Here is a 21,443-nt window from a genome sequence, read left to right on the forward strand (position 1 = left end):
GAATTACGATATACAAAGAAAGTAAATCATATACAGTTAATTATAGTTTTTGTAGGAATAATCTCAATATTATACTAATATGAGAAATAGTTTTTATGCCTGAAATATTTATTGAATAGTGAGTATTAAGAAACAAGAAGAGTTATCTCTCTTTGTGTATTTTATATGTGTGTGTGTTATTGTGTGTTAAATAATGTCTGTGTTTATTTCAGACTGTTGAATATTGAATATTGGATATATAAAGGATTGGAACACCAACAATATTTGTTACTTTGTGAACCCGGTAACAAAACAACGGTAAGAAAACAAACGCATAAACAATAGAAAGGGCAAGAGATTCAAAAGATAGATACATGTAACAAGTTTGAGACAACAATCACCCAGTAACTCAGGTAATAATGAAATGGCTAATTGCCTTCCCGCGACAGTATTATTTCTTGTTTGAAAACATTTGAATATCAATTCTGCAATGATTTTTTATTTCACTTTTTTCATTTGTCACGAGTCACAATAATTTATTCTTATTTGATAAAGTGGATTTTTTTTAAAAAATTATTTTTAATGTATTCTACAAGTTCTTTTCTGTGTGAATCATATCTAGAACATTCAAATGTGCAATGAATTTCGTCTTCTTTCGAGTTTGAGGTGCAATTTCTACAATTTCGATCTGGAATATTTCTATATCTGTCTAGTTCAATTGCTAATTATGAGAACTTCCAAGAAAATTCGTAATGCACCTGAGTACATCTTGTCTTTGTATAAATGAAAAAGGTTTCTTTATTTAAAACAAGACTGTGTAGAGAGGAACCTTTTTCAATTATACAAAGACAAGACGTACTGAGGTGCATTACGAATTTTCTTCAATCAAATTCGCTTAATTACTGTAATTATAACTAAAATATGACCCCTATATATTGAATTTGAGGTGAAAGGGTTAAAAATTCAAGGTCACCTTTAGGTATTCCAGCAACTTTTCCGGGAAATATAATTTACCTGAAATAGATTGTCTCTCCTTGGAAGGGTATGACCTTTCATTTGAATAAACTTTCACTCCTTTCACCCAAGTATGCTTTGTGTCTTTGGTAGAAACATCTCACTGCTGAGTGTGGAAGAGAAGATCTTCTTCTAGCAAAGAGGATGATAAAGTACTCGGCAGCTAACGATTACAAAAAGATACAACCATCAAGAAAGGCGGTATTCCACACATCAGTGTAATTAGTGGATATAGTCAAGGAGAAGAAAGGTGATTTCGCACGACTCTTTCCCGCATGAGCTCGTCGAAAAGGCAATGCTACATTATCAGGTTCCAACACACGTAGTCAGTGTACATGTAGTTTACAGTTACTTTAGTGTTATCAAGTTGTGGTTTACATTCAATGACGACACAATGCCTAGCAAGACGTACTGGGAAGAGTAATGGTAACAGGATGCACCTATCCCGTTTGTCATAGCCATGAATCTTATAATCAGTGCAGCTGAGAGAGGCGAGAGAGAGAGAGGGGAGCATGCCCAAGATGCAGTCAGGCATTTATATATCAGCAAACAGAGGATTAATTTTATGAATGACCTGACTATTACCACAACCACCCATCCGAAGAAACAGTGACTTGGAAAGAGATGGAATTCAAACCAGTCAAGAAACATAATATTGAAGGGACGCCTTATAGAAAGATTCACATTTAAGGCATTCCAACTATCAACCAGAATTCAGTCAAAGTTTGAGCAAATGGTATGGCGATACATTAGGAGAATCAAAGAACAATATCCATAATGGCTGCGGAAGATCAACAAGATTGGCCTACCGGGCAGGTTCAAAGCATGGATCGACCAAAATGGCGTTTTGTACAGGCTTGTGTGAATGCTTATGGTATATAAAGTTTCAACATCAACAGCAGAAGCTATGGAAAGACTAGTCAATGGATATCTTCGTCGATGGCTTGGAGTTCCACCCAGCCTCACTTGTATCGGTTTGTACAGCCTCCCCTCATTCTTCTGAGGCCAGTCAACGATATATTTCCATCAGCTACTAACTTACTGGGATTAGGCCTAACAGAATCACCAGACTGCAAACTGAGGAGAAAGAGCTACACTTGCCCACATCCTGACCGGAGGCAAGGTAACACTCTAGCAAGGACGATATAGATGAAGGCATGATAAGGTATTGGCAGACACATTAGAGAAGGAGAGAAAAAACATCAGACGGAACATCGTCGGTACTAAGAGAGATTCCTTTTATTCTTGCAAGCTAAAGTAAGGAATAGCAGCCTGTTAAATGCATCGGTTTGGCAGGTGCAGGTTTACCGCAAGGGGAAACTCACATTGTCTGATGAGTTCCAGAAAACACAGGGGCCGGACTTAGTTTGTGATGTGAAGACAAGAGGATCATCATCACTGAATAACAGTGCCATAGGAAGAAGGTTGCGATGTAGCCCATGAGAAAAAGAGTTCCAAATACTGGCAACTCAAGGAACAATGTGACCAGAGGGAATGAAAGACATGACTATTCCCATAGAAGTTGGATGCCGTTGATTCCCTGTGCAATCTGTATTGGGAATGACTAAAGCCTTTGGAATCAATGACAGAAATAGAAAAAGAGTGGTCAAGAACTTGGGGAAGGAGGCAGAGAAGGCTGGATTTGGCATCTAAGAGACACGAAGGAGTGGAACCCGCATGATGCTCAATGAGAAAATCACCACTCTGGACCCACCAACTGTAGGATGTCATGGTTTTGAAGGGTTGAAACATCCATTTGGAAGCCATCCGATGATGTCAATGACAGACTTACCGCCCAACAGTAGATAGATAGCAGGAAGTGACAAACAGAGTACAGATTATGGATTTTATGTCAAAAGTCAGATAGCCTGACAAGTATTAAGCAGAATTTTCCTTAGCGCTATTACACTTTTGCAAATGGCCCTATAAGAGCACCATATGACAATTTCATACAATCATATTTTGGTCAAAGTATGTTCTTTAAATTGCAGATACTCAGGAGCTAACGGGTGAAACCTCCTCCTCTTTGTGCACTGTCCTAGACCCTTGTCGTTGGATTAAAACGAAACCATTGTTCATCACACAACATTCAAGAATGTCACTGACTAACTTTCTAAGCCTTTTAAAAGCTAACTTGTTATTACAATGTATTGGAACTTAATGAATTTAATTTATATAGATTTATTATACAAAAAACAATAACCCTTTATTATTTCATCTGATATTTAATGGCGAGCGTAGAGAGCTCTTAATTTCGGACTGTGCACATTAATCTAAATGATTTTTCCCCGGAGTTACCTCTGACCCACAGTAGACTTTTTCTTCCATAACTGCATCGTAGGTAATGAGGTTTACTGCGAAAAAAATTCGATTGGATTAATGTGCAGCAGTCCGAATTTTCCCCCTAGCGCAGAGAGCTTGCGGCTCGCTATTTTTTTTTTTTTTTTAAAAAGTTGTTGTTTTATCTGTAGGTTTTACTGTTGACAGTGAGTAAATTATTAGATATATAATTATAGATATTAATTTGTTCATACTTAAGAAACTCTGACCGATTTCGGTATAATATGGAACTTCGGCCATTTTGTTAGCAAGTAATTAAATGACTATTGCCCTTATACCATTTAAAACTGTACGTATACTACATGGTTAAAATACTGTAATTTTCCTAAGAACATGTTCATATCTGTAAGAGATATACAATAAACTAATTGTTAATTTCAATATTAATAAAATAGAAATTAAAGCTTTTATATATTCAGGTGTGTAATTTCAAAGCTGAGAACATACTTTACAGTTCTGTAATTTGATATCAGTTCCTGTTACCAGGGACGTACACACTAACAAGTATATGTCGATCGAATCAAGCCGTATATTAAATATGTCGCTCGTAGTAGCAACATTTAGGATATGAATGATTTAAACTCGATTTCAAACTTTTTTTTAATTTTAAATATCTCATCCTCACCCTTCAATGAAAGATACAATACACATGTATAAATAAAAGGCCAAAAAGTTGTCAAGGTCAGTCAGCATGGTGTTTTGCAAATGTCCTTATACCAATCAATACATTAGCAAATAATTTCAGTTTCATATTAAAAGATTAAGGATGTATCAGTCTAACAGAAATAAACCCCTTATTAGTGACGCTCTGTTATACAGGTGCATGTCATCGAAAAAGTATTTGATAATCAATCAGGCGCCCACTGTCCCAGCCTAATATTCTACAATTTCTTGGATTTCTATCATAAAAGAAACTTATCATCGAAGTTCCTGCATAAGGATTGATAAAATTTAGAGATATTGATATAAATTCCATTTTAAAGAGATCGTAAGCAAATTGGATAGTTGTTCTTTGAACTGTAGAACTTGACACCAGGTACAAAATTCCACACGATATAAATCCATTTCCGTACTCCTGGACTTTTACAGGAACTTTTATACGTCTGTACTCTCTTAAGGTTCCAGGGTAAAAATGCAAAACATAAATATTATCCAGATCATTTTTCTCCGTGTATATCAGCCATAAACCATTGTCATCTGCTTCCAAGTCAAAATAAGAATTACTTTCTTTGTACAAAGTCGTATCACCTTCGTAATTTGAATTGATCACGTCGAATGCCATAACTACAGCACGTAAACGGAGATCATAACAAACTATTTTCAGGGTACCTTTCCAATGGTAACAAAATGTGCCATTGTGTACTACATGGTCTGTTCCTTGGTACATAAACTGAGTTAAGTTATACATGACTGTTTCCTTGCTTTCTGCTGTAGACGAATACTCGGTGAGATACTGTCCGCTCACTCCCTCTGTGACCCAGATTTTCTGAGAAGACATTAAGTGGTCTCTCATCCAACATCCCTTTTGTGACCCGGACTTCGTTTTGAAGAACGGAATTCCAATTTTCTTTATGACACAATCTGAAACAAAGATTATTCTATTCAAACATCCAAAGACTATACGCATTATCCCACCAATAACACGGTAATTATAATCAGAATAGCTTATCACCCGATACTGACAACTTTTCCTGGGCTTTGGTGTTGTTGGGATAGGAGTGGTTGTGGTAGTGGCTACGGTTGTTGTGCTGGTAGTTGTTGTTGGATCTGTTGTCGTTGTTGTCGAACTGCTGGTTGTTGTAGATGATGCTGGTAATAAGGTGTACATATTTTGTTAAATAACATTTTTTTGATATCAATTGTAAATACAAAGGATAATTTAAGGCTAATTTTATATTAAAACATACGTGAGCATGCCACAACATCAGTAGTCATTTCCTCTTCTGAAACCGAATTCTCTGTTGGGGATGCTGTTATAAAAATAAAAGTTTTAATTACTAATGATTAGTTCTCTGCAATTATACTATACAACAAGTACAGTTAGAGTTAATAAGTCTAAAGTATTTGACTATTTGAAACATTTTGCAATTAAACCTGTCATGTCACTGGTATATCTAAATTGCCATGATTACTTCATTTTGAGACAAAGGCTCGGGCCGTCCTATTGATATGACACTTAAACCAGTCTGGGGAAGTGTCTTTGTCAATTTCTGCATCAATATTAATTAAGGCTAAAACAAACATTTTGTTATTTATGTAAATTTTCCTCAACACTCATTCTTAGAATGTTGTTTGGCTTCAATTTTTCTTACCCAGATAAGTACAGGAACAAAGACAGGTATCGTTTGATGTAGGAGACCAGGTTTTTCCTGGTGACCCCTTCTCTCCCCGTTCTCCTTTTGTACCAGTATCTCCACGCTCACCCTTAGGACCAGAAACCCCCTTTTCACCCCTAGGACCTGCATCCCCACGATCTCCTTTTACTCCAGTCTCTCCCAGGTCTCCTTTCCTACCACGGTAACCCCTAATTCCTTTTGAACCCACGTCTCCTTTTCGACCAGGGATGCCCCTTTTCCCTTTAAGGCCAGTATCTCCTTGGTCACCTTTTTTACCTATGTTGCCTTGTTTTCCTAATCAAAGAAAAACTCCATGCACGTATCAGCGGTGTAAAAAGTGACTGAATCGCACTACTATTACATGTTTTAATAGCTGGAGTGAAATTAAATTTAAATTTTATGGATTTTAGAAATTCGCATTTTTAATGTATGAGGGAAAAATCTATTTCGTTGTGATTTTACAATTTTTCTTTCCCTATATGTCATAATTTGTACAAACCTTAAAAAACATACTTATTTTTCAATGGGCCTGGAAACAGATTTGAACTCTTTTTGAATATTTTCTAAAATTTTCAGTATAATATAATGACTTGACGTTATATGTTGCTGGAGCATTTCACACAAAAATATTATAAAAGCGTGTTTAGAAACTTCTTTTACTGGAAATTATTAAAACTACGAATTCCGGGACGCGTTTGATTGCATCACATCCTCGCACTGTTACGAAGTAAATCTTATCCTTAATGTATAGAAAAGTGGAAAATTTGTTGCTTAATAATGAAAAATATTAAAACTTTGATCCAGAAAATTTAGGGTAGAAAGGTGAAAAAACAAAATTACTGGCATTGTCAGTCCTTCTCAGTGATGATCGTGTCTATGTTTACAAATACAAAGGTTTGACGTGATGTTATGAACAATGTCGTTGTCAATGAATTTTTAGAATTTTCGTGTAAGTTCAATTCATTAAAATAAGGATCCTTTTTTTTTGAAATAGAAATTTAGAATTGCAAACAAAAACAACGATGCAGCTGTGTCATGACATACATTTAAAATACCTCGTAAACATCCAATTTTAAGCAGGTGAATTTCTCAGTTTTGGCTGAAGGTATCTGACTTTCATCACTTTTGTTGCTGCATATAAGTAGTATAAACCCCTAAACTAATATATTAAGTTCTTTTATTGCACTCACCAGGGTATCCAGGGTAGCCTGGAATCAAGTAGAGAATAATTGATTTCAGTGTTAAGTTTGCAAAAATAATTTTATAACATAATTCAGAATAATTAAAAGAAGATATCATCGGGTCTGTCATTCATTTAACAATGATAAGAACAGGTGTGAACACTTATTTCTTATGAGTGTTTTCTGTGTATAATGTGCAATTAATTTTATAATTTTAGCAATTACAATAAAAAAAAATTAAGTCAACAGTTTTGTTATCAAAGTGTTCGAACTTTCTGATCTTCGACTAAAACATGTACAAAGAAGGAAAGTGAGTTACCCCGAGGTCCTTGTGGCCCAGGGTTTCCTGAAAAAAAAAATTAAAATACATTGTATACTTTTAGTTTTCTTTAATTTCAATCAGTGATCATTTATTAATTTCTCCCAAGTGAATAAATACCCATAATTACTTTTCTAATACAGAAATGTAAATATCTTAAATATCCAATGAGTTCTCCGGTATATAGAGCATAATGGTCTTGAGGAACGTTTTTCTCCCTTTTGTATTGGAGCATCGTTCTTACGAATAAAAGTCTGGCATCTTATAAGGACGGAAACTTTGTATTTAAAAACAAGTAAGAACTTACCAATCTCCCCCTTTTCTCCTATAAATAGAAAAACAAATTTAAAATCACAGTTTATAACATATGTTCAGATATTTGTACCTGTGTTCAAATCAAGTGTATATATCACAAATGAGTTGATGACAGGTTTAATTCAATTAATTTAACGATATGTACAGCTGATTTGGCAATAAGTAAAATAGAATTAGAGATACGTACAAAAATAGAATTAAAGATAGGTATAATTGATTTAAAGATAGGTGAAATTTAATTGAACCAAGGTATAATTGAGTTGTGCCTATCTTTAAATCCGTTGTAGACATGTTTTAATTGTACCTATCTTAAATTGCATTGTACCTATCTTTTAATCAATTGTGACTATCTTCAAATGATTTAAAGATAAGTATAATTCAATTGAACCTTTCTAGATCTGTAATTGAATAAAAGATAGGTGTCATTCGATTAACCTAATCGAGCACACACCCCCCCCCCCTACACACACACACACACACACACACACACACAAACGATATGAATCTGTAAAAGGGGTATGAAACACGTACCCCGGAAATTCTAGAGGTGGGATCAGATGCACGTAAGCTAAGTAGAGTAAGCATCCCCTTTCACATCCGCCGTGAGCCCTATGTATTGATCAGGTAGACGAAATATTCCATAGTCAAATTTAGTATAAAAACATAGGCCGAACAATTGGTATGAAATATGTCAGTCAAAATACGACCCAATGATATATTATATTTGCTAACAAAGTCATGTTAACGATCACAGAAAGTGTTTTCTTTTCTTATGTAGAAGTTTTTGAATAAATTCTGCTACATAGGAATAAAAATAATTATAATAATAAAAAAAAAACAGGTAGACTAATAAAGCAGCACGATTAGCGCCCATCGTCATCCCAACAGTTTGTTGAAGACCTGGTCTCAAAATACTACATAAATGTTCTTTTAATAAAATTCAGAGTGCTTGTGGGTATTATCAGATTGATTTTTAACAAAGTGATTTTGTTAATGACAAAACACAAGATATGAAAATTTCCGAGTTCCATTTTTATTGAAGAAGCAATTAGCTATGATATATAAAGCCTAGTAGCCTAGTTTTTAATTTAACCTGAGAAATAGTTGTAGAAAATGTAGAAAAGTCGTCATACGTTTTGACTTTTTATATATTTTGTGATTTCAAATTTTCTAAATCATTTAAGCTTATCTTTAATTCAATTATATCTATATTCAAATGTAGAAAAGTCGTCATACGTTTTGATGTTACTGACTTTTTAAATATTTTGTGATCTCAAATTTTGTAAATCATTTAAACTTATCTTTAATTCAATTATATCTATATTCAATTCATTTGGAGATAGATTCAATTATTTGAAGATAGGTAAAAATATTCAACATATCTGCAAAATTGAATATATGTAAATTCAGCGTTACATAAGTTAAGGTTAAAGATTTCAAGAGGCAATATCGCACGAAACGTAGAACTAGATACAATTTTCACCCTTTCATCGTTTAATTTTGAAAAAAAAAACATCACATGTATTTCGAACATTCATATATGAAAAAGAAACTCAAATCCATCTTGCTATCTTTTTTTTCACCAGAATATTTTGGAATCAGGGAGAGTTAAATTTTTCAATCATCTACTTTAATAAGATGCATGTATATACCTGGCACTCCGGGTAACCCTGAAAGAAGAAAATGTGGTATGTTTATCTCTCTTTATTCAGATGTTTTGAAATCTCGATAAATTTTCAGCTTTTGTGTTATATTAAATTTTAAATTTCTTTGATTTGGAAATATAACAAATTTTACATATTTTGTGAAGTTTGATCGACTAATTTATTTACATGTCCCTCAGTATTAGCAAATGATCTATGAAAATTCAAGAAAACAAAAAAGGTTGATTAAATTAATTTGTGGTCATAAAGGAAGTACATATATAAGGTTACCTAATAGAATAAAAATCTCTTTATAAGAAATAATGTTTACCTGGTATACCCATCAGGCCTGGGTCACCTGTGAAAGAAATGGAAACAATAAAACAAATTCTACTGGTATGGACTTATTGAAATATCTTTTTTGTCTTATACCAAAAATATTTTATCTTACAATTAATAATATTTATGACAGAATTCATATTTACGTTTCTTTACCTCATAAATTCCTCGAGTTAGTAAAATCAGAAATTTTGTTTCAATGTGAAATCAAAATTTCAAACAAAAAACTCTAATAATGTATTTGACATAAAAAGTTTAGCTTGGAAATTTGTATCTTAAAAGCTTCAGTGCTGAGTATCACTTGAGGTAGTCAGATTGATGGATACTTAATTGTGACTGATGGACAGCCACGTGTCCGGATCTTTATACATAATGTTGAAGGTTAATGCAAACATGTAATGGTAAGTCTAACTAGTGTTAAGGAATTCTATCGGTTAGTTAACACAAGCGGCCCGTGGGCCACAACGCTCACCTAAGTAATTTTAGCTCTACTGCTTTCCACAAGATTTTATTTTCCTATGAAAAATAATGACCCCATATTAAGGCCCCACCCTTATTCCAAGGGGCCTCTGATTCCAACTATGATCCCTTATTGTGGCCCACCCATCCCCCCGGGAGGCCAAGATTTATACACTTTAGAATCATCATAATGACAGGAAACTTTCACAAAAGTTTCATATTTCTGGTACAGTGGTTCATAATAAATTTAAACCTTTGAAATCCTATTGTGGCCTAACCTTACCCCCGGGGGCCATGATTTGAAAAATTTAGAATATACACAATCTCAGAATGCTTTCACTTAAGTTTCATTGTTTTTTTCTAGTCCTGTGGTTTATGAGAAGATTTTTCTTTTCCTATTTACATGTATTTCAATTTAAAACTTTTATTCCATACTGTGACCCCACCCTACACCTACGGGCTATGATTTGAACAACTTAAATTTTACACAACATCAGGATGCTTCAGATAAATTTTATTTTTTCCGATCCAGTAGTCCACGAAAACAAGATTAAAAAAAAATAACATTTTTTTTCTATATATTTAAATGTAAAGCTAAAATCCTCTATTGTGACCCTTACCCCACAGGGACAAGATTTAAACAATTTGGAATCAAAACTATGTCTGGTATTCACATACCTTTCATTTTTTTCTATCCAGGTGGTTCATCAGAACAAGATTTTAAAGGGGTTTCTACAAGAAATATGGAGTTAACGATAAGTATTCAAGCTCAAAATCCATTAAAACAATACAAATCGCGAGCAGAGCAAACACGGACCTTCAAAAACATCAGAGGTGGGATCAGGTGCCATGGAGGAGTAAACATCCTCTGTCTACCGGTCCCACCCACCGTGTGATCCTTGTCATGATCGGGAAAAAACGGGAAAAAATCCGTAGACATTTCAGTGTGTAAACAATGGCCTAACAATGGGTATGAAAAATGTAAGTCAGCATTTGACTTGATAGTTGATAATAAGGTCATTGTATCGACCATAAAACTTGCTAAATGATAACTTAAAACGAGACTGTTGATATCCCTGTTTCATCAACTTGGTTGTAAATAGCTTGACTCGTTTTAGAAATTGTTCATACGTAGAGCATGTTCTTGCGTATCGAATCAACTGGGAGACAAAAACCCCATTTGCAGGTGATAAGGGTATATTGCTACATAAGTAAGGGAAGCTGAGGATTGAAAAATTGAATTCATCACGTTCATCATAAATCTAAGCCATAAAGCTTTGTTGTTAAGTTACCATTAATATCTTTTTCTAGTAAAATATTCAAAGATGAAACAGGTGCATCAGATTCTGTGATATCATTTATTTAAAGCTCACTGGGATATATCGAGTTGACATATGAATGGAAGTAACTATTGTTAATTGACAATGCGTCGTCGACATATCTAGATGTCAAGTTGAATGCGACAGCATACATAAATTTAAATGTAAAACTTTGATTCCCTATTGTGACCCCACCCTACCCCAGTGGTAAATGTGAACAATAAAGAATTTAAACTATCTTAAGACGCTTTTACATAAGTTTCATCTTTTTTTAGTCCAGTGGTTCACGAGAAGGAGATTTTAAAAGAATCCTATCAATTCTTGTGTAAAATTTTGATGTCTTGTTGTGGCCTCACCCTCTCTATTCTAGAGGGTCATGATTTGTTAATTTAAAATCTACACAACCCTACGTTCCTTTCACGTAAATTTCATCTTTTCTTGTCCAGAGATTCAAAACAAGATTTTTAGGGATTGTTTTCTTGTGTATACAATGGAACCTGTCTAATTCAACATGCACTTGGGGGACAAATTTTGTGTCGGATAGACAGGATATCGGTTTGCATAGTGTAAAGAGCATAAAAACAGCAGATTAATTGAATTATTTTTTCTGATCCACTGGTTCTTGAGAAGAAGATTTTTAATGACCATCCTATTTTTACCTTTTCATGATTATCTCCTCATCTGAACAATTTAGAATTTCCTTTACCCAAGGATGCTTTGTGCAAACTTCGGGTAAAATTGTCTTAGTGGTTCTTGCATAGGAGTCAAAATGTGAAAAGTTTATAGACAGACAGATAGTCGAACGAATGCCGGACAATGGGTGATCAGAAAAGCTCATTTGAACTTTCAGATCAAGTGAGCTGAAAACTTGTGGTTATGCAAAGCAAAAAGACATGTATCTTGTATCTTCTATTAGTATGTCTTTGTTGTTCAATTTATTAAGTATCAATCATCAGATCAAGAAAATTCTTAACTACAGAAAATGCTTTTAAAATGTTTTTAAAAAACGTTTATGACGAAATAACATTTTGTACAGGATATTGAAGTCAAATCACACTTTTGCTATCTTGTCATTTAGTTAACTGATATTTTGATGTGTGAAGCAAATTACTTTTGTTTTATTTCAGCATGCACTATAGTTTTAAGAGCTAATTGCCTCTTCTAATCAATGAAAATAGACTGCAGAGATACTTATCTTACCATTTTCTCCTTTTAGACCTGAAATATTGTTCTTTAAGTTATTTCATATTTATTAATTTTTTTTATATAATAATGTATGTTAATTTTTTTTCTAATCACCCTGAAAAATCGATTTGATCTTAATTTATGTAACGTACGTTTAAGGAAATTACGTTTCATTGTTATTTGCTTGGTTTGTCATTACATTACACAATACCTTTTAATTGGCAAGAAAATATACACACTGACCTATTAGTTATGCATAAAAAAATAATGTAGTTATATGTAAGAAAATATGACACAACTACTAATGTTTAAACCTTACAGTAATATGAAAATAAATACGGTACTAAAGCTCACCTGGTAATCCTGATAGCCCTGTTTCACCTGAAGATAATAAATAATCATAGCAAAGTTTGTGATGGAATAGCTAGAAAAATAACCATAACACCACTTGCCATGGAATAAAATACATGCTAGTTAGAAATAGCCATAGCATGACATGTGATGGAATGAAATTTTTAGAAATAACCATAGTATGATACTTGATGGAATGATATTGTTTGAAAGTATAGCATGACAAGTTATTGATTTTTTTTTTTAGAAATAACCATAGCAACATTTGTGATGAAATACAATAGCTAAAAAAATAACCATAGCAAGACAATTAATGGAATAAAATGGTTAGAAATATGTAATGGAATAAAATAGAAATACCAAAGCAACATTTGTAATGGTATCAACTAAAAAACTAACCATAGCAATACTGATGGAACACAATAACTATAGAAAAATAGCCATAATAAGAAGCTATGGAATATGAAAATTTTAAAAAGCAAACTTGGATTGAAAAAGTTTCATTTGAATCTTGTGAGTACTGTATACAAGAACTGTAGGTGATATATATAAAGTTGTTAAAAATATATTTAGGGAATTATGTTATGTTCTGCACAACAATCTTGTTGATTTTTTATATGACAAATTTTTCGTTTCCTTTTCATTGTAATTGTTGAATCTTTATGGAGACTCTTAAAGCCTTAATTCCGTTAAAAATGTACGTGTATAACAGAATATAGTGCTCGTATTTTACCTTTTTCTCCTAGTATACCTGAAAGAGAATAACCAAACGTGTAAAATGTGAAGATAACGAACAGTGATCAATTTCATTAATCCAGTAATTTCCAGTAATTAAAACGGATCGTGAACAGGTTGTTTAAAAATTTTAACTAAATTCATTGTTCTATAGTAATTTTGAGAAGCAAAAAAGGAGATATTTTCATACACCACCGTTCCGCCAAAAATATTTAATTAGAATTAAAACTTTTATTACTTATGTTATTCTTTATTGGGTACATATTCCTGAAGTTAAAATATCAAAATACAAAAGGAAATATCTATCTAAAGAATGCCATTCTTACCCTTGTCTCCTCGTTTACCTACAAACATGAAAAAGGCACACCAGTGCTATATAACTTCTTACTGTATTTGTCAAGGGTTTCAGATATTTTTTGATAACTTCAAGACAACATTTGTCAGTTGTATCATAAGTTTAAAACATGATGGAGATACACTTATCAAAATGCCTGCTTTTAAGAACAGGTTGAATTATGCATATTTTAAAATTTTGAATAAGGAATATATACTATATATACTTACCAGGCAATCCAGGTATACCTATAAAATTAACTTTATTAAAGTAATAATTACGTGAAAGAATCACCTTTCATATAACAATTAATGATTCAAACAGAGAAGATTTTCTTTAAAAGCTACTCGATACGTATTATTATTTCCCTTTAAAATCTACTCGATACATATAATTATCAAAAATAAAAATTTTCTTCATATGTCTTTTCGAAATAAAAAAAAAAGAATACTGCATAGGTGAAAAATATATCGCCGATTTTTTTTAGTCTAAAGTTTATTCTAAAATATCTTTCTATACACCTTGAAGTTATAATCTATATATATTCGCTACAATGGTATTAAAAGGGAAAATAAGTGTAAGTATTTTAAAATCTATATAGTTTTACCTCCCTATCTCAGTAAGAAAAGTGAAACTCACCCTCTTCACCCTTTTCACCTTTACACCCTTTTACTCCTTTTCCATCGATTCCTGGCTCTCCTGACAAAGCAATAAGAATTTATATGGCAACAAATATCTAAGATACCAGGATCATGAAACAGACTTAGACTTAAGTCAAATTTTTAATCTTCTTTAAAATATTTATTATTTATTGATTAATCTCTAATCTTGCAGATAACAACACTTTTGTAAAGCAATATTGTAAAATAGTTTGAATCTCGCCTGTTTGACTTCTAAAACATTTTAGTACAACAGAAATTTTTTGACTTAAGCTTATAAGATGTTTCATGATCCCGGGGCCTGGCTCTCCTGACAAAGCAATAATTTATATGGTAAAAATATCACATACTCTATGATTTCTGGCTCTTCTGACAAAGCAATAACAAGAATTTATATGGCAACAAATATCACGTATTCTATCATGAGATATTTTCATAATATTCATATTATATAAATATTAAAATTATTATGCTCTTTATTAGTCCCCTACCGGTGAAACCGGAGGGGACTATAGGTTTCCTCTGAGTCTGTCCGATCGTCTGTCTGTCTGTCTGTCTGTCCCTCTGTCTGTCTGTCAGTCTGACCCACTTGGTTTTCCGCACTTTTTTCCTAAACGCTTGCAGATATTGAGCTGATTTTTGGTATGTGAGTGTATCTTGATGAGTTACAGATCAAGTTTGCATTTCGTTCCGCTTCATTGAATTTTGACGGAATTACGGACTTTTCAATTTTTAGGGATTTTCCGCAATTTTCTTCTTAACGCTTTCAGATATTGAGCTGATTTTTGGTGTGTTTTAACTTTGATTAGTTATAGATCAAGTTTGCATTTCGTCCCGCTTCATTGATTTTTGACGGAATTATGGCATTTTCAATTCTTAACGGGAACCAGATTACACTTGCCGGTAGGGGACTAGTATTGCTAATGCAATACTCTCAGAATGCTTGTTTTGATTGTTTTGGTATCAATCATGATATTTTGAAAGTTTCATTCCCACTTTTTCTTTTTATCTTACTTTATTCTTGATTATATTTGGTATCTATCAAATTATTTTGAAAAATTACCCTTTTCTCCTTTAAATCCAGGAGGTCCATGGATGCCTAAAATAAAGAAAAGTTTACTTAAATATTAAATATATAAAACGTTCATTTATATGACATTCGACGACTTCTATTAAAATGACAAAGCGAGAGAAGTACATGTATTTAATATTAATTCTTACCTGGAGCTCCAAGATCACAGTCGGAGATGACTTTCCTGCAAAATCTGTAATCAATTGTCTGAAAAAAATTGAAAGACGTTCAAGAATTGTAACAATTTGTTCCCATTTAATTACCAAAGTCCTCTATGATGATAGGAGAACATTGTATAGATATTACTAAGTTTTATTAGTTTCAAATTTTAAAATAAGATTTCTATATACATTAAATTTGAATTAAAGAAAGTACCTACATTTCATCTAACGTATAATTAAAATCATCAATTTGCCTAAAAATAAAATGCAAGAATATTGAATTCTTTAACAGAAATATTCTAAACAAGATAAGGACTCTTAAATTATTTCATTTTACTCACCACATTATCGACAATGTACATGCTACTACGCCGCAAACGGTTAGTTTTCCCGCGTAATTTTCCCGCGTACCTTGAGTAAATACTTATCGTTTGGTCATCATGTAAACAACTATTTCTGCTTGTAACAAACAGAATACCAGTAAGGCACGTATTTCCAGCAATAAGTAAGTATATTATTTTGATGTGCAAAGCCAGATCACCTTGAGCCTCCATTTTGTTTATGGAAGAAATCTGTAAGCGCTTTCTTATCAGACATTGCCCCGATAGATGCTTTCTCCAGTTATTATAACACTGAAGATATTTTTCCAGTAAAAAAATCTTATCGAGAAATAGTTCTATGATACAACACATTTAAGCTTAGCATTGTTGATTTAGTTTTTCTAGTTCCAATATCTTAGATGCCTTTGTTTATCTCGTCCATTTCTGTGTTGGATCATGGAGCCAAGAATTTTTAATTGATTTTTAAATAATTTCTTACAGATTGATCAACCAGGTGATACAATTAAAAATAATCTACATATAACATCTTAGCAAATCTATCAGGATTGTTTAAAAATAGGATAAAGTATAAACGCAGTTAGCTGAGAAAACATTGTGAAACCACAAATCATTCTTTGAAAAACATATTCAAGAAATAATTTTAAAATAGATTTAATGTGTATTCTCATTTCAATACGTAATGTTGCTGCCTATGCCAAGATTAGTACAGACCCGTAGAACACAGATGTGGGGATCAAGGGGTAAAGAGTAGTATTTTGCTAAAGCAAATTTCCATTTTGATGCTGGTTGCCAAAAAAAAAAAAAAATACCAAAAAGTAAGAGAAAGGTCCAATCCCAACCCCCTCATACAAATTATTCGAGCTTGGACATTTTTCTTGGCTTGTCAGATTTTTTGGGTGGTTACCGCCCACCTTTTGGACAGTTTATTTCATTTTTTTTTAGATTCATAGGGGGGATCGAGCCTTCTCGGACATTTTTGGGAGGTCCCTCATACTCTTTGGACAGTTAAGTTTTTAATATTTTTTGTTTGGTTGTCAGAATTTTTGGGGAGGTTGCCCCTCCCCCCATTTTAAAACAGGGTCTGTAACATAACAATATTAATAAAGTCGTATTCCAGCAAAAAGAAAAGGTCACTGGAAAAAGAGATACTAAAATTGAATAGACGATAACTTCACCATTCACTCATCACCTATTATTATATTATATTATATTATATTATATTATATTATATTATATTATATTATATTATATTATATTATATTACATTATATTATATTATATTATATTATATTATATTACATTACATTACATTATATTAAATTATATTACATTACATTATATTATATTATATTACATAACATTATATTATATTACATTATATTATATTATATTATATTACATAACATTATATTATATTACATTATATTATATTACATTATATTATATTATATTACATTATATTACATTACATTACATTACATTACATTACATTATATTACATTACATTACATTACATTATATTATATTATATTATATTATATTATATTATATTATATTATATAGAAATAAAATTTCGTTCTGGTTTTTAAGCACTATTTGATTGGGAAAAAAATTAGTTTTTACTGTGTTACCTATGTTGCTTTTTATGCAAGCAAAAACATATATATCAGCTATATATATAAAGAGCCATACTAGGGTTAATTACCGGGAGAATTTCTTTTAACTTTCAATATTATTTAACCACATGACATAAAACATATTTATGGGAAAAAGCCATTGTCATCAAATTATTTTTTCAGCAATGCCACTTAAAGTTTGGGGTACAGCCTGACCCTTCTGTGGCAAAATCAGCTTCAAATTAACATTATTCGGCTATATATAAATCAAAGAAAACGAAGAAAAAGGATAATTAAAGAATAACATTTCAATAAATTGACAAAATGATACACAGATATAAATTAAATATTTTTAAAAAGTCATATAACCATATCATTGATGGAATACACTCTAGCTGTAGACTACTGTTTGTCAATTTTCATACATATAAATACTTATTCACAAATATTTTGGTAAATCTCTGGAAAAAAAATCCAAATTGGGAAAAATATATTATTGAACATAGAAGTATCTTTATTTTCATTATGAAAAAAATATTTAAAAGTTGAATGTTTTTACATTTAAATTATAGAAATTTGATCTTTTAGCACTAAGACTCGTTTTTGGAAAGAATGTCATTTCTAAGCATGAAAATTGAAAAGAAAAATAATATTTCTTTTAAAATAATCAATTTTGAATATTTTTTTCTATGTTTTTCATCAAAATCAAAGTCTTGCCAAAGATTTAAGCACAACAAGACAATAAAGCACTTTTACACAGATCAAAACCTTATAATCAGGTACATCCTTCTGAAAAATTCTTAAACACTGAGCCATGCAGTTAATTTTTTTTCACATATAAGTTTTTCACACATACTTTAAAAGCAGCCTTTTTACAATCATTTGGGTAGACTATTAATCCATATCTTAAAAATGTAAAAGGTAAAGATAACAAACAGTGATCTCAAAAAATCCAAAAACAATACAAATATGTGAAGAGTGCATAAAAAACGGATCCCTGAAAATTCCAGACGTGGGATCAGGTGCCGAGGAGGAGTAAGTATCCTCTGTTGACCGGTAACACCCGCCGTGATCGCTAAGTATTGATCAGTTAGACGAATCTATCCGTAATCAATGCAGTATAAAAACAAAGGCCCAAGAACTGGCATAAAACAAGCCAAAATACGACCCAATGATAGGTTATATTTGCAAAAATAAGTTATTATAATGGCCATAAAATTTAGGAAATGTTGACTTTAAACGAGGGAGTTGAAATCCCTGTAACATCAACGTATCAATGAATAGACTCCCTCGCTTTAAATTTGATTGTACTCCGAGCATGCTCTTGAGTAGCGAATAAGTTCGGATAAGCAGCTGATAATGAATATTACTACATAAGGAAAGTTGACGATGGAAAACCTAAAATCATCTCGTTTGTCAAACAATTTAGTTGTTATTTGGCCTTTATCGTCAATAGTTAGTAAAACATCTAAATATATGAAATAGATGTGTCTGACTCTGTGGTGTTATTTATTTCAAGTTCACTGGGATATATTAAGTCGACATACGAATGAAAATAGCTATTGTTAATTGATAAAACATCGTCGATATATCTGAATGTCGAATTGAAGGCTACAGCTAGTGTTTTCCTCTTGAAAACAATTGGGAAAATATATTTAATTTCGGAGTAAAGTATATACTGCGCACGATAGTAGCATTTTGGTTTTACAATATGACGTCAAATGAGCATGGCTTCACCTTAAGGTTTCAATGTGCCATATTTAAGGACACATCATCTTAATTTCTTCACATTGAAGTAAGAAGTGAAATATAATGATAAGGAATGAATTTAAAGTTGCCCAAATTATAGTAAAGTATGATGCGTTAGCTGCCCCAAACCAGGTTAAACGATTAAAACGTTTAAGGTCTGACGACAGGTTGCTCGATTGTCTGTTTTGTATCTCTTCGTAATATACAAAACATTTATCATGAAATATATGGAGATAACGAACAGTATTCAAGCTCAAAAGTCCATTAAAAATTACAAAATAGGTGCAGAGCAAACACAGGCCTCCAAAATATCAGAGGTGGGATCAGGTGCCATGGAGGAGTGAGCATCCCTGCCGACCGGTCACACCCGCCGTGTGCTCCTTGTCATGATCGGGAAATAACGGGAAAATCCGTCGACAATTCAGAGTGTAAATAATGGCCTAACAATTAGTATGAAAAACGTCATCCAGCATTTGACTCAATGATAAATTGTATTTGCTGACAAGGTCATTGTATCGACCATAGAACTTACGAAATGATGACTTTTACATAATTATCATTATCTGGTGATTTTTAAACTGTTTTCAAAATTTCTGAGTAGATAAAGACGTCAAAAGGTTTGATATTGGCAATGCCAGTGATTTCATATAGGATTATATGGTAAATAGCATCCTCTGGTATCTTGCACAAATGCCTGGTAAGGTACCTTAAGTTTGTTATGAGGAAACTTGTTAAAGTAGCAATACTTCAATGATAAATTCTTGGAAAAAATTATAAATTGTTGAGGAATTAGGTGTCGTCTGACCTTAAATTTTGAAGTCATTCCTTAAATAACATACACAACAGATCATATGAGAAAGAAAATTAACAGAGACCCAAGGATTTAAAAAAAGGAAAAGCACTAAATTTATTATGTATATAAATTATTACAAATCACTCATGTAGGTACATGACTGTATTGGTTCAACATCTCCTCTTTTTTCTAATCATTAAAATAATAAATCAATGCATATACTTTTCATTCATTTCAACCAAAGACAAATGCACATATCATTTTAAGATAGAGAAGTTTATACAAACAAAAGTACTAAATATTCTTCGTAGCAATTCATTGAATTCAAGCAAAACATTCAATGTAGTTATTTAAAAAAAACGCTTTTTCCCTAAAATATTCGAAATCAATTTTTCAATTTTGGTATAAAAGTTGTATTTATTTCATGCTTGGATTCAAGAAGCCATGCAGTCTCAATATTTATGAAAAAGGCAATCATTTAAATGTTGATAATCTTAAAGAATAGCAGAAATAACTAAATATTTCAAAGGGACAAATGTAATAAAAGCTTAAAATTCCGTGAACATGAAGAATCGTTGTGCTTACCAATGAATAAAAGTCAAAGGATGATGAGAGGCCAGAGAAAGTAACGTCTTGGTACATTTCGGGTGGCTCCAGGTTGTTCCTTTTGGATCTCTGTGTTTCATCCTCACTGTTGTTTCCGCCATGGGTGAAGGGAAAGTTTGGCCATCTGGCTTCATTTAATCGTTTTAGTTCGGTATAAGCCTCCAACGAAATCCATAGTGCAGCAATGCTGGTGGCGGACAAAACAAACAACAGAATGTATATAATTCTAAGATGAAAGAGCACCCTATGTGTCTCCATCTCACGAACCATGGCAAAAATTGTTCCATTCATACAGATGTTACAAATATAACGAATAAACCAAGAAAAAAATATATTGCAATAGGTAAGTCGTAATCATTCAACAGCATTTCTCTAATAGGTTTAGATAAACTATTGTCTGTCTAGATGCACTTGCATGATATTTCCAATAAGTGTTCGTTAAAAGGGTAAAGTATATCTTGCGGATCAAACGATTTTTATCAGTTCGCCTCCATTCTAACACAGTAGAATTTTTGATTTTCTCTGTAATGAGCACCTCCTGTATTTGCATACGATTGAGGTAGATCTACCGATAAATCCTAATAATCTACTGTACTT

At 32.3% G+C, this 21,443-nt stretch overlaps 2 protein-coding genes across 3 annotated transcripts in view; both read right to left on the reverse strand.

Moving 5' to 3' along the window:
• LOC133181863 (programmed cell death protein 7-like) overlaps positions 1-21,443 on the reverse strand; it is a 292,001-nt gene that overhangs the window by 250,793 nt on the left and 19,765 nt on the right. The window lies entirely within an intron of this gene.
• LOC133183370 (collagen alpha-1(II) chain-like) lies at positions 3,853-21,170 on the reverse strand. 2 transcript variants are annotated; one of them, XM_061318334.1, is made up of 18 exons: positions 20,826-21,170; positions 15,730-15,787; positions 15,572-15,607; positions 14,489-14,548; positions 14,080-14,097; positions 13,842-13,859; positions 13,514-13,531; positions 12,784-12,810; positions 12,445-12,462; positions 9,459-9,485; positions 9,137-9,154; positions 7,477-7,494; positions 7,170-7,196; positions 6,860-6,877; positions 5,646-5,963; positions 5,241-5,303; positions 5,017-5,142; positions 3,853-4,914 (listed from the first exon to the last, which is right to left on the reverse strand). In XM_061318334.1, exons 1-18 carry the CDS (start codon positions 21,135-21,137, stop codon positions 4,160-4,162), a joined length of 1,935 nt encoding a protein of 644 aa, XP_061174318.1. In that variant the 5' UTR covers positions 21,138-21,170; the 3' UTR covers positions 3,853-4,159. The 2 variants fall into 2 exon arrangements, with proteins under 2 accessions (XP_061174318.1, XP_061174317.1); XM_061318333.1 differs by lacking the exon at positions 20,826-21,170 and adding an exon at positions 16,083-16,354.

This window comes from Saccostrea echinata, unplaced genomic scaffold (assembly GCF_033153115.1).
Source record: "Saccostrea echinata isolate AGI-Se365-2 ecotype Australia unplaced genomic scaffold, CSIRO_AGI_Sech_v1 ptg000009l, whole genome shotgun sequence".
Classification (NCBI taxonomy): Eukaryota; Metazoa; Mollusca; class Bivalvia; order Ostreida; family Ostreidae; genus Saccostrea; species Saccostrea echinata.

Bases quoted from the DNA above. Each gene is read 5' to 3' on its own strand.
- LOC133183370 (XM_061318334.1), bottom strand. From the start codon at position 21,137: ATGAATGGAACAATTTTTGCCATGGTTCGTGAGATGGAGACACATAGG. The intron at 15,608-15,729 runs GTAAGAATTAAT...TCTTTATTTTAG, and splicing joins CTGTGATCTTGGAGCTCCAG to GCATCCATGGACCTCCTGGA. The intron at 5,143-5,240 runs GTATGTTTTAAT...CCTTATTACCAG, and splicing joins TGATGTTGTGGCATGCTCAC to CATCATCTACAACAACCAGC.